The 18,934-nt window shown below is 48.3% G+C and overlaps 1 protein-coding gene across 1 annotated transcript in view; it reads left to right on the top strand.

Moving 5' to 3' along the window:
- The window catches only part of LOC119461430 (neurogenic protein big brain), a 131,150-nt gene that overhangs the window by 93,259 nt on the left and 18,957 nt on the right, over positions 1 to 18,934 (top strand). The window contains exon 4 of the mRNA XM_037722729.2: positions 14,486 to 14,603. Within this exon, the coding sequence (XP_037578657.1) occupies positions 14,486 to 14,603 (118 nt within the window). The remainder of the gene's footprint in view (positions 1 to 14,485; positions 14,604 to 18,934) is intronic.

The following is an 18,934-nucleotide window of genomic DNA, read 5'->3' as shown; positions in this document are numbered from 1 at the left end:
TTTTTTTCTTGTCTTCCACGTTTTCGCTTCTTCATCGTCGTAGATGCCTTATCGCCAGCATGGCCGTGTATAGCCCGTTTAGCTTATTTTTACTGGTCGTTTTTTTCTTGCTTTTTTCTTCTTATTTTTCTTTTTTTTTTTTTTTTAGGGCTCGGCGAAGAAGGCGACAGAGTGGCGCTGTAGATAAATGAAGCGGGAAATGAATGTTGCTCCGAAATATAAGCGTCACTGTCCGAGAAGTCCGCGAGATACCATCTCCGTGGATTTCCAGCGCGGCGACGCGCTGAGAAAAACGACACGAACGACACCTTCATAAAGCGCGAAAGCGATCTCATAACGTCGGGAAAGTGGGGGTTTAAGGGGGAGCTTTCCAAAGCAAAACGGAAGATCGCAACCGGGAGATGCTCCTCGGAAGTACCCTGCACGGAAGAAGTTTGTGTTTGTCTATTTCTCTGCATCGAGTAACGTTGTATCAGACGACGCACGCGGGTGGCCATTGGGCCCGAGCGTCCGCGCAACGGCGCCTGTTGAAATGGAAGTGCCCGCTGACTCGATCTCCCCTCGGCTTTACGGTATTTCGGAGGATCCACTCTCTGCATTGCGGCTGCAATAAAACGATCGTCCCTCTAGGCTCACTCGCTCCGGCATTCTCGCCAAGCCTCGGAAGGACCGAATGGCGGCAAATTTCTGTTCGTGTGGTACACCTCGGTGCTTCGCGAGGCGTTGCGTATATAGCTTAGACTATCGTGCCTTAACTGCGTTTTGTTACATGCCATCGCACTTCCACCTATAACCGCCACGACATTATTGATTGATTGATTGATTGATTGATTGATTGATTGATTGATTGATTGATTGATTGATTGATTGAAGCAACACACGGTCTTCTAGACGCCGTATAGTGAAGGGCTGCGGATTAATTTTGACCACCCGGGGGATCTCAAACGTGCACCCAGAGCACGTTGGGCTAGACAAGAGTTTTTGCGCTCGTGCTCCATAAGAATGCGGCCGCCGTGGCCGGGAATCGAACCCGGCACTTCCGGCTGTGCGTCAAAACACCACAGCCTCTAATCTAAGCCACGGCGGCGAGTTCGTACGTCATTTTGCGTGTCACAAAATTCTTGGGGCCGCAATGGGGATGGATTACCAGCAAGCTGTTATGCTGCATACATGGACTGCACACATTATGAAATCATACAGTTTTTATTGCGATAGCAATTATATGGACACTTCTACCGGATTTCTGCCGTCGCCGTCGCCGTCGCCGTGAGGATCCCTATAGATAAAATCTTCGCCGCGCGCCGTATGCCAGAGCGGAAGCGTGCGGCGACGCGCGCTATCACGGAGAGCCAACGCACTCAATCACCCACGCGCAAGCAAGGAAGCGGAAGACAGCTTCGCTGTAAAAATTGTCACACGGGGTGGTACTGTGGAACTTTCGGAAGGAGCTGGGTTGCTTTATAGTTTTGTGTTGCAACGGATTCCACGTTACTCTCTGTGGAAAAAGTAATAATTTTCAACAAAATAGAGCGAGAGAGCAAAAACAATTTCGATTCTCTTTGCTGTATCGTCTCAGATCCCCCTTTCAGTTCCATCAATTCAAAGCGTAGTCGTGACCTGTTCGGTTCTGTTATGCGTAAATTGGTTGCCGTGGAGAGGTCCAAATATTGCGCACTTCGACAGAATCAACGAATTTGACTTCGAATAACTAACTGAAGTGAGAGAACTTAAAGATAAAAACGAAAGAGAAAAAAATCGGGAGGCCGATACCATGTGCATCGTGCTTTTAGTAAGATGTTAAGGATGCATTACGTAATTCAGCATATATAAATAAGAAAGAACAGAAAGCTGAGGCACGCAAAAAGGCAGACAAGACAAACGTCGGGGTCTCAATCTCCGTGCGTCTCAGCTTTTCGTTTCTGTGCAGTCATCCGTCGTATTACTTTTGAGCACGCCACTGTTATTAAATTCGTAAAACCTGACCAAGTTCAAATACCTTGCTGAACACAGAAAGCCTAATCCTCTCATTATCAGTAACTGGTACTTCACATACCGGTACTTCTTTTTCCTTGGCGACCGTGCGCTTCAAGCCGACGCCGCTCTTTACGCTACAGTATATATAAAGCCCCCGCTGCAGGAAAACTTTCTTTATTGACATTACTTTAGAGGAGATGCTGGCGCCTTTGCGTGGCACCGACTAGTGGCTACTCCTCGTGACCATGGCAAACAATATAAAATCGCAAAATGGGCCGGAAGACTCCGGATACACTTAGAGAGCATTGACCGCATACAAAATTCTGCACTCTATAGTCTGCTGGAAGCCTCAGAGGAAGGTTAGTGCATGAACACACCACAAAACGTATATGCATGCACAGATGAATGTGACATAACTTCACAGTTTTACGGACGAGTGTACGAATGCAAGTGTGCAGACTTGCATAACCTGTCGTACAACTACTCAACGCGTAACAAGCTCAGACTTGCGCGACATATCTACCATCTTTAGTATTCCGATGTTTCGTAGTAGAAGACTTTTAATGAAAGCCTAATTTCCACGAAGACTTTTGCAAGGCGAATACTGAGGGCGCAATTATCGTTATGAGATCGTCGAGAGGCTGGCGTTTCTGTCGCGGGCCGTGTAAACAGGGAGGGGCAGCAACAGCATTCGGCGGCGGCGCAGCTGCGTCTGAGAATGACGTCGGTCTTATCGCCCCGACAGGGCAGCGTGACGCGAGGAATCCCGCCACATCCACGCATATATATCGTCGTCGCCTGGGCCGCGCTGCCTCTGGTAAAACGAGTCGCAACCGCGGACTCGAGTGAACACAACCCAGATCTCTCTCCGAGTCGATCGGTCGGCAATAAGCCCATGCACGAGAACTGCGCATCGCGAAGTGAAGCTAGGGGGAAACTGCAGCGTGGGCCCACGCAGAAGATAAAAGCAGGTTTTCCCAAGGGCGCAGAAACAAACAAACAAACAGAAAATTAAAAGACAAAAAGCGCGGGCGCTTGAACAAAATGGAAGGAAAGAAAATATGTATATTTGGCCGGCGGGCGTTATCCAAAGTTTCGCTTGATTTGGGAAGGATATTTGTGAAGCGAGTGCAGGCGCAACCTGATTTCAACGACGGTATGTGTCGTACCGCAGGTAACCTCGTATACTTCTGCTTAAGTAAGCCTTTTGACAGACGAAGTTCTTTCATCGCTAAGTGACGCAAACTGTTATACCAGGCCTTTTCTTTACTTTTTTTTTTTTTTTTCAGTGACGCGTCAAATATTAGATGAGCGAAACTCCGAAGCAAACGTTGCCAGACCGCATAGCGCTGCGTTGTTACGTTGGGCCGTACGTGCTTGCGTCGTTTCTTGCAAGAAGGAAGAAAATATTTAATGCTCGTATACCGTTACCACGATTTTCGATGAAATCGTCGTTAGCAGTACTTAGCGTGGTCGGGGTTACGGCAGCGCGATCTTGCATGGCGAATAACTACCGATTACTGGCCCAACATACGTGGTACGTCTTGTCGGCTTTGCCGCGAGGTGGGCTTGTCACTTTCAAGAATTCATCTTGCGCTCGTAAGCATGGTTTATTGCGTGCGTCGTTGGGGCCCATCAACAACTGGGATGTCGGTGATACTGTGCTCGTCCCAATAAAAGTTGACGATCAATGGAACGTAGCGCGAAGCCACAGATGAAATTCAGTTCAGGTTTCTCGGAAAGGAAGCTTCAGAGTGAATGTTTGGACCCAATGCGGACATCTATAACCTGTCACCGCCGTATTTCCGGGGCACCCACTGCATATACGCTGAGCTTACTAAGAGGCTACCAAATGGTGTAGAAGAAAATAATCGACAACTCTGAGCACACGATCACTGAATAAGCAGCTGCTGCATACGTTGCTATCAACTACGATCTGTTTTGCGCCAGTCGTCGGGAACGCGGAAGCATAATCGAATTCCGGGAAACGTCTGGCTTGTATTGCAGTCGCGTGGGTGAAATAACGTAACCCGGTGGGGCTCGGGCCGACCTTTCGCCTTTCCTGTGAGAAACGCGGCGCATACTGTAAACGAGCCGAGCCGTACGCCCACATCCGTCTGGTTTCTGGCGCGCCAAGAAGGGCCTTGCCTTTGTTCACCGGGCCGTCAATGAGATTCTTCGTCTAGATGGCGACGCGTGTTGTAGCGTCGTCGGGGCAGCTGCTGCGCCGGCATTAGCACCGTTAGGAGATCGCCAGGAGGCGTGATTCGCCGACCCCTGCCTCGCATGGCTGGTTCCCGGGGCTGATGCTCTGCAGATCGATGGCCCGGACACGAATGTATAGGTATGCGCCGTCCGACGTTAGGTGCGAGCGGGTGCACGTCTGGAAGCGGGGGTGGGCTTCTTTGTACAATGGGTCTTGGGCGCCTTTTCCCTGACCCTCCTCACGTCGACTCTGGACTAGTATCGGTCCGGCTAACGCTGGCCTGCAACTGTTGTCGAGCGCGTGTCGGGGTTAACGATTACCTTTCCGGGCAGATAGCGGAGAAAAAATGGCTTACGCCTCTGCTTTCCTTAGCTCGAAACCAGGAAAGGCATGGGTGCTGAGCAGCACACGGGTCGGGGGACAGTGCGTTGGCGTGAGCTGAAAGGAGTGAAAAAAAAAAAAGAAAAACGCGTCTTGCGACGGAGTTACATTTGTTTGCCTTATGGGTCATTTTCCTTTTACTGCGAATAGCTTAGCCATGGCACAGCGTAGCGTAAAAAAGGAAATATCTTGCTGAATCATGCTTTATTTTTTATTTTTGTTTATCTACGATGAAGCGAACAAGATTACATTAATTCATTCGCACGACGTCATCCCTGGAGATGTACTGCATTGGATTTCACTGGGCACTAAAGCAACACGCAATACCCGACAGACCTTTGCATGATCCATTATTCAAACATGCGCTCACACGCGCTCTTTTTTCTCTGTTTCTCGGAAGCGCAGCGCTCACATTTGTACTATATGCTCTCAATAGTCGTCGCCCTCTTTCTGACTTGCCAGCCAAAAAGCTTTTCTTTTCTTCTTCTTCTTTTTTTCCGCATTACCTTGGTTCATAGTTGGCACCAGCGCTGCTGTCGCGAGGATGTGGGAGGACAAAGAAGTGTGACAGAAACACAAAGGACGAAGCGCTGTTCACACAGTAGAACAATTCGGCACTTGGAAAGACATTACAAGTTTGACTCGCGTAATAGATGAAACGGAGAAATTGTCATCCTCCCGACTGTAGCACGAAACTATAAAGGAAGCCCATATGGATTTCTCGAAAAGAAAGCTTCGCAGTTGAAGAAAAAAATTTGTCCTGGCCCAGGGGACTGAACCCGGGACCAACGCCTTTCCGGGGTGGTTGCTCGACCATCCGAGTTAATCAGGAAACCAGCAGATTGCAGCGTGTGGGCAAATTATCGGACAACTCGAAGAACAGGGACATTGAATATAGCAAATCAATTCTGCGGGAGCCCGCGCTTGTGAAGGAAGGTTAATAAAAGAACCGTCTTTCTGAAAACCCCGTATTGGGTTTCCTTTCTAGGTTCGTGCTAAACTCGAGTGGATGACGTTTTATTTTATTTATTTATTTTTATTTAAGAATACCTTACAGGCCTCAATTGAGGCATTGAGTAAGGGGGGCAGTACATAGAAAATACACAGAAAATACATAGAATATTTGACATGCATAAAACAGTAGCAATTGACATAACTCAGACCGGATCCTCAAGCGGAGTACTAACGCGACGTAGTGAGATAGGCGGTAAACACGGCGACATAACGGTACCATCGCTACAATAAGGTGCAAGAACGTAGTGTAAATACAAGAATGCGTGACTTCTTGTCATCTCCCTTAAATTAACATTCTACCACATGCGGGCTTCTGTAGAACTGATTTCGCATGTACACGTAATAGCAACCCGAAGCATCATTTCATTCGTTGGTTCACACTCGACGGTATGCCACTGCTTCGCGAATACGCGATGAGGATGATGAGCAGCCGCCGTGCTGACAAAGGACGCGCCGTGCAATCTTCTCGTCCTAAGCTTGCGTGCGCCAAACCGTCTTCCATATATAGTTCGCCTGTCGGTTCCTAAGCCGACGAGGTCATCGCCACTGTTGCTTTGCTTGCGGTGCGAAGCGTCATTATCTGGGAATCCAGCGCCGTTTGTTGGCGTTGTCACCAAGCAGAAGCCGCCGGGATTGCTTGCAGGGCCGGCGGTTGCATCTTGGCTCTTTGTTGGCCCGAAAGAGTCTCCATTCACGCCAGCGAACACTGCCGCACGAACACGCCACAGCGTGTGTGTTGCTTCCTGCTGCTTCTATGGTGAGGATGGCCGGGAGCCAAGTTTGAGGGCCGCGTGCCCAACGTTGGTTAGGTTTAGTTGATTCGTAGAAGGAAAAAAAAAACATTCAGTTCGGGCATGGCTGAAGACGAAGCAACGTAAAAAGAATCACTCGCGGGTGTTTGTCTCCCACGCAGTGTAAACATCGGCGTTAGCCGTTTGCTTGTTCGTCTATATATATATGTGTGCAAGCTAGGCCCTTTTCTTGTCATGTTATGCAGTGATTCTAAGCAAATACAGTGATAACGTCGATGAGAACGACTATGAAAACAACAGCAACAGCAACCATTCCAATCTCACGAAGGCTGATACTTCCGTTAAAATAAACACCATGTTCCTGCACGTTTGTTCTTTTCATTCTGCCTCATCTTGTGCATCAACATCTAAGAAATGAGTGAGGAACATGTTCTACGCCACTGAGGTGTTCTCCACCTTAATGATAGCTATTGTTTCCCGAGACTGGCTGGCTTGACCTTGATCTCTTGTTGTGAGCCAATAGCTCAGCAGAGGAAAAGTGCGTTTTTTACAGCGTGAGCTGTTGTGGGCTCGTTCCAATTATTGGCCGTTTCGAGAAAACTTAGCGTGCAGACACGGACACAAGTGTACTGTGCAGCATCTTTACTGCACACAATGGGATGCTTCGAGATTTAACGTGCCTCCGCATGTGTTTTTTTTTTTTTCCGTAGCGTCTCCTACGCATCAAATCTTGCTGGTATTCTTCTTCCTGAAAGAACAGCGCGTGCACACAAGCACACTAAGTGACTAAATAAAAATGAAAGAAAACAGATCGATCCCTACTGGTTTTTGTTCCGTGCCTTCCCTGCTCATCGTCATTGTGCAAGCCGCTCCAGTATTTTCCGCCTTAACGCGAGTGCCCTGCTGAGCATCGGCGACCGGTTATGGGAAGCACTTTAGTGCTGCCAGGGCACATCAGAACATCGATTTTTCTCGGCAGAATGTGTTCCATAATTGAGTTTTTCAACGGCATCGCTTTTCTTCGCAAGGAAAGCGCTCCAAAGCACGGAAACTTAATGCCTTTTACGCGTTGAGACACGCTGCTCCACTTTTTTTTCTCTGGCGGCGAACGGTGAAAGCAGAGTCTGTAATATTTTATTGAGTCCCATTTTGTATTTGTTTACACGTTACCTGCTTGTTGTGTGACATTTTTTTCTTGCTTTCACTCTTTTCTTTTTTTCGAGTTTCTCGAACTTACACTGATATTGAACGCGTGGAAAACTAAGTTATGTACGATCAAGTTGTATTAAGCTCACGAATGCAGAAAGCGAGGCGCGAATTTATGAATTCATCGAGCATTCTTTCCGCGCCCATATAAATACCAACAAAGGCCGCTTTTAATCTTATTTGCATGCGTGTTGTTTGAGTACGACATTGCCTTTTCTGCAGGAATTACACCCCTTCCGTCCAGGAAACAGTCCTTTCAACCTATTCCTTGCTTACTTATAAAATGTTATGTCTTTTTGACTATTTATAATAGCTTGTTTCTCTCTTTGTATTCTATCTTGTCTTTCCTTTTCTTGTATTCTCTTCTCCTCGAGCCTCTTGCAGCCAAGATTGAACCAGGGCGGTATTCTTTAGTGATCACTTTCGGATATGCTTTCACTCCTCGCCGGACGCGCCTACGGCCGACAGCGTTCCTCGCACAATAGCAAGCACGCTGTCGCCCGTATACGTTGATGTGCCTGGAACTAGTTCCGTAAAATCTAGCGAACGTGAAAGTATACCGGAAAGTGAACACTCGAGAATATCGCCCCAGCTTGCCATCCGTTCAACTTTCGTTTTGCGCCTGTAAAGGTTCTTCCGCCGCAATAATATTTATCATGGGGCGGAGCCCACTTGCAAATGTATCCCCGTCGTGAAATTTCTATACTGCACATCAGTAATGTAACGATACTGAGTTGAAAAATTGGGGCTGATCAATTTTATATATATATATATATATATATATATATATATATATATATATATATGTGTGTGTGTGTGTGTGTGTGTGTGTGTGTGCGTGCGTGCGTGCGTGCGTGCGTGCGTGCGTGCGTGCGTGCTGCACCGGTAGTCAGGCTAGTTCGTTAGTGCTAACCAGACTTGCAGCTTTATCTTCCATTTCCCCTTACCCGCCGCGATGGCTCAGTTAGCTAAGGCGTTGCGCTGCTGAACACGCGGTCGCGGGATCGAATCGTGGCCGCGGCGGCCGCATTTCGATGGAGGCGAAATGCAAAAACGCCCGCGTGATTGCGTTGTAGTGCACGTTAAAGAAGCCCAGGTGGTCAAAATCAACCCGGAGCCTATCCATTACGGCGTGCCTTATAATCAGAACTGGTCTTGACACGCAAAACATACTACTACTAAGTGGTTCGTTTGGAAAAGGAAAGGTTGGCGCTATCTTCTGCAGCCCTTGAGGGAGCACGGCTCAGCGCCAACGCAAAACCCCAGAAAGAAGAAGAAGCATTTTTCGTTTTACCTTTCCCTACGTGTAGGGTAGCCCACCGGGTGCGAGCATGGCTAGCCTCCCTGCCTTTTCCTGCTTTATGTGTGTCTCCCTCTTTCGCGACGTGCGTTCCAGCAACTTTCGCTTGGGCAGACAACGCTTGAGTTCGCATGTACTTCTACATCTCAGATACGTGTCATAGTAGAGCGCGTTGTCATTAAGCGCGCCGACATTTCTTCCTTCCGACATTTCTTCCTTTCGACATTTTACCGCGAAACTTTGTTGTTGTTGTTTTTTTTCCACGCCAGTAGCTCTGCCCTTGGAAACTAACAAATTACAGAAAACCGGGTTATAACGACCGTGAAAACGCATCAGTTGGACGCTCCAACTTTAAAGTGCTCAAACTCGCGTAATTTTCCCAGCCACAGTTAGAGCACTATACAGTAGGGGCCAGCGGGTGCGTATCCTCGAGCCACACAGGCGCGTGCGTATATAGGCGTCGAAACGGGTGTACGTAAAAACGTAGTCCGCCTGCCGGTCAGGGCTAGCCTTCATGCCCTGTTCCGGCGTAATTACCAACTCTCGCGCACGCACGCCATGCAACGAGTCTCGCCCACGGCGAGGTGGAAAGTGTTCTCACTTGGAGCGTGTGATGGCCGCGTGGTTGGCCAGCCGAGGTCGAGCGAAGTGAGACAAAAACAGCAAAAAAAAAAAAAAAAAACAGCGAAAATAAACTCTGGTTAGAGGGAGAGGGGAATGGCTGCTCGAGGAAGACGTGCTAGTGCCGCTATGAGCTGAAGCGCAGGCTGGGCCCAGGAAGAGGGAAATGGAGAGGAAGAAGACCGGTTGCAAGTTTGAAAAATTTGCATTCCCTTCCGTCGTCTTCCCTGCTTCAAGCGATGGAGAAGTGGGGGCGCAGTTTGACGGCCGTAGGGATAGGCTGACCGCCCCCTGCAGCTCCCCTATTTCGCGCGCCGCTAATGTCCCGCTTAATAAGGGAGCTCCCGCCCCCTCCTCTCCACTTGATTGCGGCTTAAATAGGGCAGCCACACCTAGCGCGTGTACGCGGCGGGACGCTGGGTTTCAGATTCCCTCGAACCGGCTGCGCTGCCCGCGCGGACCAACGTGTCGCTGCAGTCTCACTAATACCGTGCAGCGCGTCCCCGACACTATAGAGTGTATATCAGTGACTAACCGCCGCGATGGCTCAATGGTTGCAGCGTTGCGCTGCTGAGCACGAGGTCGAAGGTTGGGTTTGCGCTAGGGAAGGTCAGATTTCGATGGGGGCGGAATGCGAAAAATACCTCGCGTGCTTAGATTTCCGTGCGCGTAAATGAATCCAGGGTGGTGACCAAATTTATAAAATCGTCCCCTACGACGTCTTGCATATCTACTGTGTTGCTTTGAGACGCTATAGGCCCCGCGAATCGATCACACGAACGTCGCACGTCCTAACGGCGCCCGGACAATGCATTCGCGAGCATATCAATCGCGATAGTCGAGGCACCGCCAAACCTAAACTTCTTTTTGCCGTAATATCTGTGTAAACTTGGCGCGGGATTTGGCTAGCCCGATTTCTCTAACGGCCGCAGTATACTGCGCGGTACTGGACAAACAGGAGCGTAAGCGCAGGGTTGGTCTTCCAAATCGGTGGGAGGGGAACGAGTAAACTGTGCTGCTTCAGTTCTGCTGTAGTCGCGTGAGACCGGGCGTTCCGTGCTTCTCCGTTCCGGAGGTTTCCTTATTCACAGCTTCTTCGTGTCTTACTTGGGCGACTAAAGACCCGACATCTGCGCAGCTTAAGCACTGATGGCGTCATCCCAGCGCACCTGATGAGGAGGTTGGTCGCGCGCTTGTGTTATACCTCTCGCGAATGCGCTGTTTATACACGACCCGACTGCGAATGAGTCAACGTCCATTGTTCCGCAACGCAGGCCTGCTCGCCCTTGCCGGCGAACGGCGTAGGAATAAGCGGCCATGCTAAGCGACACGGCGGACTCACCACATTTAACGCATTAGTAATGTACAGTAAGAGACTGCACTAGTGGGCTTAGGTTTGCTTTTATTCATATTCAAAATCATTTATGGTTATTTGTCAGCCATACACTCCTAATTTCGTTCGGCTTTAGGTTCCAGCTATAAGCGGATCAGTTTTGCTAGTATTTTCCACGTATCTATAAATGGAAGGACGTTCTACATAAATTTTCAAAATATGTGAACGGCGTTCCACGTATTTGCTGAAGCCGTTGCTCTTGAAGTACTATGAGTGTGCGAGTATTCGAGACTTTCGAATAACGAGTCAAATATCGTTCTACTCGATTCGTTCTTTCAATCGAATAGTCACTATTCGTAAACACAAACGTCTGCCGAATATTTTTCTAATACTTCAAATCCTCAACTCTGCAATAAATTTCATCCATGCGGCCATATAATAGACATATAACACCAATTGTTACATAATGAAGCACTGTATGCGTTACTCAGGGAACCAGACTTTTTTTTTAGGCTGGACAGCTGTCGTTCGTAATCACCAATGAGTCCTGCCTATGCGAATAAACTGCTTGGCTGCTCCTAATGTTTCATCTTTTTTTTTTAATAAACAGCGTTTCATAGCGTGCAGTGTGCGATCTGATCCCGGAGGCCACGTTGTGTTTGTGTGCTGTTTTTTTCAGCCTGAGTGAATAAAAAAAAGAAGTTGTCGCAGTTTCACCTGAAAGGCGAAGCATCAATTGCGATAGCAAATTTGTAGAGAGCTATACGGAGTAATGATATTAGCTTTATCAGCTGCATAAACTTGGACATGCAGCACCACCGGCAACACGCAGAACTGTTGTCGACGCCGTCGGCGTTTTGCCCGCGTTCGCACAAAATGCGTGCGGCGTTGGTGACTGCTGCCGGAGCCTCTGATATAAATAGGCACTTGGTGCCGCAGCTAAACGTCGCCTCCCTTCCCTCCCCCTCCCCCCACGGCCTTTCGTGCGTCAGAAGAAGGCGCGTTTGCTCTACATATATGGTGATGGTAAAGGAGGAAAGAGACGCCTACTTCTGCAGCCCTTAAGGGAGCACGGCACAGAACGCGCGTTTGTTCTCCGCCGTGCGTTCACTCCCCGTGAAAGCGCGCGTCCCTCGCGCCCTTTCACTCGCACATACAGCGTTCGGCGGCGCGCCACAGGACATCTGCGCTGACGCGGCGGTTTCTAAAAAAAAAAAAAAAAAAAAGGGGGGGGGGGGGAAAGATTTGACAAGGGAGCGCGTCTCTATGCGTTCGTTCGCAAAGCAGAAACTGCCATAGTGAATGACACTTCTTTGAAAGCTTGCGTTTCTAAACACGCGTCGTAAACACTTTCACAGGAGGCAGTGAATAGTGCGGAGTTTAGAGACGCTTAACAAATACGCAAACAAATGTGACTTTTTATTGCGATAGCAATTATATGGACACTCAAAAGCAGATTTCTGCCGTCGGCGTCGCCGTCGCCGTCGCCGTCGCCGTGAGGTTCCGTATGACGTCAATGGAGATGAAATCGTGGCCGCGCGCCGCCGAACGCTGTATGTGCGAGTGAAAGGGCGCGAGGGACGCGCTCTTTCACGGGGAGTGAACGCACGGCGGAGAACAAACGCGCGTTCTGCGCCGTGCTTCCTTAAGGGCTGCAGAAGTAGGCGTCTCTTTCCTCCTTTACAATCACCATATATGTAGAGCAAACGCGCCTTCTTCCGATGCGCGAGAGGCCGTGGGGGAGGGGGGAAGGGGGAGGGAAGGGAGGCGACGTTTAGCTGCGGCACCAAGTGCCTATTTATATCAGAGGCTCCGGCAACAGTCACCAACGCCGCACGCATTTTGAGCGAACGCGGGCAAAATGCCGACGGCGTCGACAACAGTTCGGCGCGTTGCCGGTGCTGCTGCATGTCCAAGTTTATACAGCTGATAAAGCTAATATCTTCTGTTAGTCGATCGTCGTACTTGAGTCGCATTGGCTGCTTGCGTATGCAGCGGTTTCTTTCTTGGGCGAGCGTGTTTTAACAAAAAGGAAAAGGAAAAGAAACTCTACACTTCCAAGGAAATAAAATAAAACATAACAAGACAGAAGGGCGGGGGGGGGGGGGGTATAAAAAAACAACGTTGCGTTGTTTGCCAACGATAAATAAAACAGTATATTTAGCCTGAATTTCTTGTGGGCATTCCGTTTTTATATTTCCACACAAGTATTAATAATTATACTTGTTTCAGAAGATCAAATATAGAAATCATCAATATTAATATATAGGTATAATGTTTTGAAAAAACCGGACAAACATCATGCAAAAGTGCAAAATGATTATATACGGACAATGTTTTGGTGTCCACAAAAGAGCGCAGTCCACGTAGCTACAATTTTTCTTTCATTTGTTTTTCTTTTTCAGTAGACGCGATGTGGCATCAAGTCCTACAGACGCGTTCCAAGTGCTTCCCAATATTGGGTATAGAAGGATGTCAACATCATAAAGGTTGTTAACATGAGGTGAAATGAAAGCATTCGGCATTAAAGCACACTCGTAAACGTGCTTAAGCAGTAAATATAGCACAAAAAAGCAACAAAATGGCGCATTCTGCGCTTTCTGCAATTAAACACGAGCCAATCAATCAAGTCAGTCGAAACATGCAAACTAATTATTAACTTAGCAATTAAAAACACACATAAGAACATGCCAAGTGTTAATACATGGGTACACTTATGTTGATATATCCATGCTGCAGAGACGAAGATAACTCGTTGTTTTAAGTAGAATGGACTCTGCTTCGCAAGAACCACTAAATCTAGGAAGAATACTAGGTCATTTGCCTTCTCCTTCAAAGCAACGTCATGCTTTACAATTTATCTTTCGTAGTTTTATTGCAAGCAATTATATGGACACTGACTGCCGTCGGCGTCGCCGTCGCCGTCGCTGTCGCCGTCGCTGTCGCCGTCGCCGTCGCCGTCGCCGTGAGGTTCCGTATGACGTCAATGGCAATCGCCGCGCGCCGCCGAACGCTGTATGTGCGAGTAAAGGGCCGAGGGACGCGCGCTTTCACGGGGAGTGAACGAAAGGCGGAGAACAAACGCGCGTTCTGTGCCGTGCTCTCTTACAGAAGTCACACACCATATATGTAGAGCACGCGCCTTCTTCTGACGCACGAAAGGCCGTAGGGAGGAGGGGGAGGGGAGGGAGGCGTATGCGGCACCAGGTTATTTATATCAGAGGCTCCGGCAACAGTCACCAACGCGCCGCATTTTGTGCGACGCGGGCAAAACGCCGACGGCGTCGACGCTGGTGTTGCCGGTGCTGCTGCAGAATTCTGATAAAGCTTCATTTCCGTAATAAATATGCAATATGCTTCACCTATAAACTATTTCATCAACACCATCACATCGTATTTGTAGGCGCCTACAAATACGCTGGCAGAATTCTCTTCATTTTAATAAATATGCATATATATATATATCTCTCTCTACAAAGCAACTTTCAGTGAAGAAGGTCATTAATGCTTTCGGAACAGTTCGCTGTAATGATACGTTACCACATGGCCCAAGCAACTTTTGTACACCGAAAACGTGATCATTAAGTTTATTCCCTGCGGACCTCAAAGCACAGCTTAGGAAATGCTATACGCTGTACTAAAGCTCCAAGGTGCTTACACGTGTGGCCAATCTTCTTCTCTCCTGTCGTCATGCGCAGGTGTACTGGTTCGGACCCATATCCGGAGGCCTGCTGGCTGGTCTCATCTACGAGTACATCTTCGACACCAAGAAGCAGGCGCGGGCGCTGCGGAAAACACTCGAGGAAGCTGACAAAGGTAAGGTATCGTGTGTGTGTGTGTGTGGGGGGGGGGGGGGATGTAAGCAACTACTGTCGTAGTTGATTGTTTCAGCAGAACGGGGGCACAGCCCCTGTGAGCGCGGAGCTTGCGAGAAGCTGCCTCCCTGTGCACGCTTACAACTATGCGATACGCCACAAAGTTTTCAATTTTTCAAAGAGTGGGACGTTACCAGGCGGAGGAGACATGGCACGCATAAAAGCAATACAAGCTAGAATGGCCCGTCACGTGACAAAATTAATGGCTGACCTAGCGCGTGATCACGCCACGGTCGGTTTTAGTGCGTCCCGCTCGCTCTCTAGCTGCGAGCAGACGCGACGCGGCTGCGAAGAAAATAAACGCTACAAAAAAAAAAAAGAAAAAAAAACGAGCGATATAGCACGACCATATCGGGAGAAGAGCGGCTGGCGCAGTAGCCGACCAAGCGCGAATCGATTGAAATCTACCGCGAGTCAAGACAATCCGGGCCGAGTCCGCCGAGATTCGTAAGTCACGTGACTGGCCGAGAAGCGGGATGAGAAAGTGGTTCTAAAGAAAGGGGAAAGTAACTGCGCCAATCAGTGGTGGACGACACCTCAGCGGCGGTGTCGGATAAAGTGTGTGGGGTTAAAAGAAAAAAAAAAAGCTTGTTTTGGAGGCCACGGATAATGATCGTCAAATGAAGCGAGCAGCTTCTGCGGATCGCAGAAATCAGATGTATACAACAGCAATACGTTCTGAGCGAGCAGCTTCTGCGGATCGCAGAAATCAGATGTATACAATAGCAACACGTTCTGATTATTCTGTTGACGTCGATAACGTTGTTTGATTATGGCGGCCCAAATTATCGCACTGTGCCCCCGCAGCGGAGACATTGTGACAGCGAAAGCGGGCGAAAGCAGGTGATGGAGCCAAGAAAGCCACTCGCTTTAAAAGCGAAGGGAGCAGCTTCACAGAGTTGACTTGCGAAGGCTGACTGCATGAAGACGTGCTCCCTCCCAGTTCCTTTTCTTCTTCATTGTGCTTAGTCAGAGAGCAAGAGGGTTAGAGCCGACGGGACCGAAGGGCTGTGAAACTTGCCAGGACTTTCATGGACGTGACATATATACGTAAGAAATCGCGTCAGAACCTTGTTATTGGATTTTAATCGAACACACACACACACGTGCACGCACGTATGTTTTGTGTGCAAAACGTTATTATGGACCAATGAGCCTAACTTCCTTCTCTGTTTTTCAAAGGCACGTTCCAAGTCGACCAACGCGCACTTTTTCTGGGTAGTCTGCCTGCCAGTGCGACAATCGGTTGGACATGTCGTTAGGTCCAGACATTTCAAACTGATCGCAGCGTCTGCGCCCACTTCGCACATTATGAGAAGGCTGGCAACGAATTCTGCCCGTTAGGGCACGTATGCTTGTTGGGGCGACATTTGTAAGCGCGGACACAGAGGGACAAATAGTGGGCGGCGCACATCGACGCATCTGTTGAACAACGTGCAATTTCGATGTCTCTATATTGCGAATGGCGCCGCAACTCTGAATACGCAGCGCAGGCTTTCGTTAGGTTAAGGGGGACTGGGAGAAGGAAGAGGGGGCACACAGTCCCCATACCAAATACGTTCCCGACACTTTCCCTAACAAAAGAGAAAAAGCCTGTAATGAGTGATGTCCGACGGGTGATTGCCCCCTTTTTTCTCTCACCAGTTTCCAGCTATTTACGGTAATGTTTTTTAACGCGATTCGTTCCTCTTCAATCACACATGTATGTTTGGATTCTTTCCAGCTCGCCGAGCATCATTAGCCTGTGTTAGTCGTAATTGATGTATCTTGGTTGCGTGAAAAATAAAACGACAAAAAAGTCGTTTCTAACACTTTTTGCGGCGTACTTTCGCTCTGGACAAATATATTGCATTAAACGCGTGATGTGACAAATTTTTAATAAAAATACTGCATTGCATGTGAGGACATCCATGACTTAAAAATTTTCCCAAGTCGTTAGAAGAAAAAAACTTTTTAGAAGGTGCACAATTATATCACTTTAAAAATGTGTTACCCATACTGTGTAATAACATAGTCTGCATTTTATGGGACGCGTAAATTTCATACGCGCATTGTAAAAAATTTATTCGCTTAACCTGACTGCGAAAAGTCATGCGCTAAACTTTTCGCCTGCCCTCTCCTAGAGAGCGCCATAAATCTGCCCCTGCTGTAATTAAGTATATGATGCAGCCAGGTGGGTGCTTCTGTGCTAGAATGCTACCCTGGTTAATATTAAGCTGGAAACAACACACGAAAAAATAAAAGCGCTACCTATGCTTACTGAAGCGTAGGGCGCCTAAAGAATGCGGCGTCTCGCATTCGCAACTCTTTGAAAAATGCGTGCTAAAGTTGGCTTCTCCCCAGTAAGAGTTTGCGTGAGGCGAAAACCGCTTGCGAAGTTTTCTCCGCTTTGGAGGTGACATGGTGATGCACGTGTGATCGGTTTATCGCGTGTGAGCGCTTCTATAAGTATTGCAGGAAGACCCAATAACACTGAATATAGAGTGTGCCGGCACTTTCAGCTAAGTGCCTACAGGATATAAAATGTAACGCAGAACTCTGCGCCAATGCAACCACCTGTTGCGGCAAGTTGCGTGCTCCGTTTGTCTTATCTGTCTTTAAAACAAGACAACTTGTTAATAAACCATTAAATAATTTGCGATAGACTTTCGAGCTGGTGCTTACGTTGCTACATGGCTAATTTATACGTTGGTTAATTAGTTTTGATTATTATTACGGTAAAATATGAGCACCGATGGCTGGGACATATAAGCACTAGCAACACAATAATTGTTCGGTGAACGCACAATTCTTCGTTATTTGTTTAATCGCATGGGTAGTCAGTTTGGCAATCTGTTCAATCGCTTGAAGGGGCATCAAACCTAGCGAATGCTTGTCTATTGAAACCGCTTAGAATATTGTCGTCAAAGTGGTGATAAGCGACGACGGTAGCTGCCACCGACACCGCTAGGACTTCTGTATTCATCTATGTTACTAAAATAAAAAAAGTGCACAAAGTGGTTGTGCCTACTGATCTCCTACCTTTCGATGTTAGGCCTTAATGGCAGCACGTAAAACAAAAACGACCAGAGTGTCCTTGTCAGCGAAAATTAGATTGCGTCCGTAAGCAGGCGCCTTGCTCTCGCGCGATTCTTTCTTTCTTTCTTTCTTTCTTTCTTTCTTTCTTTCTTTCTTTCTTTCTTTCTTTCTTTCTTTCTTTCTTTCTTTCTTTCTTTCTTGTTGCACCGCTGGAGAAATTCGTCTGTCAGCCTCTTTCCACCTAACATTTGTAGTAGGACATCTGACCCCGGCGTCATCAGTCCCCTCCCCTAGACGGTACAGGAGAAAGCCGAGAACAGAATGAAGAGGGAAAAAAAAGAAAGCACCCATTCAGGCGATCTTTTCTACGGAGACAGACAGGATCGTTTATTTTGCAAGAGCTTTCGTCACCCCCGCTATCGCCGCCAGGCACGTGGACACCGGAGCGCACGTCCACACCGGGGGGAGGCCCGGACCAGCGCGGAGGAAACGACAGGCAGAGAGGAACGAAGTTGGACGTGACCGGACCACTGAGCAGTGCCGCGACGCGATCTGCACTGCTGAGCGGCCAGAGCTGTAAGCCTGCCCCGAACCGTGGCTTGACCCTGGGAATCTTCTGTCGCCAAGGGCAGGCGCGTCCTGCGCGCTGCAGAACAAAGCGGGAGACGACTTCTGGCGAAAGTGTGTCTGTGCTGTCTTCTCTTACTCCTTTGTCTTTTTTTTTGCTGTTATTCTTTTATTTTTGCTTCAGCGGCAGGCTTGTCTCTGAGAGTCACTCGCATCTATTCTCACAAGTAGGTATTATCACCGGCGAGAACGTTTTGTGCGGACGTGTTATGCATGGGCGTGTGTAGTGCGTTTACGGAGCACATGACTGCGTGTTGGGCAATGTGTTATGTATAGTTCATTGTACTATTGCATCGTCTCCCGCCACCTATTTCTTCCTTTTCCTCCTTTCTCTAGCCTTTTCTCCTACCCAGAGCTTGAAATCTCATGACTGAATACAGGTTAACCTTTCCAGCTTCTGTTGAAATCAATCCTTCTCCAGATGAGAAATCGGACAATATTGCCGCGACACTCTCTCTGTGAACAGGCACTCACAAGACGCGAACGCTCGCGCACACATGCGCAAAGCTAGTCAACGCAGCAACGCGCCAACATTCCCATTTGGATGGAGCGGATGTGAAACGGTCCATCCGTTTCACATCCGGTCAAAAATTAGAACTCGGCGAAACCACCGAGATCAATTTTTAT

Source organism: Dermacentor silvarum, chromosome 8, assembly GCF_013339745.2.
Source record: "Dermacentor silvarum isolate Dsil-2018 chromosome 8, BIME_Dsil_1.4, whole genome shotgun sequence".
NCBI lineage: Eukaryota > Metazoa > Arthropoda > Arachnida > Ixodida > Ixodidae > Dermacentor > Dermacentor silvarum.
This window is presented reverse-complemented; position numbering and strand designations above follow the sequence as displayed.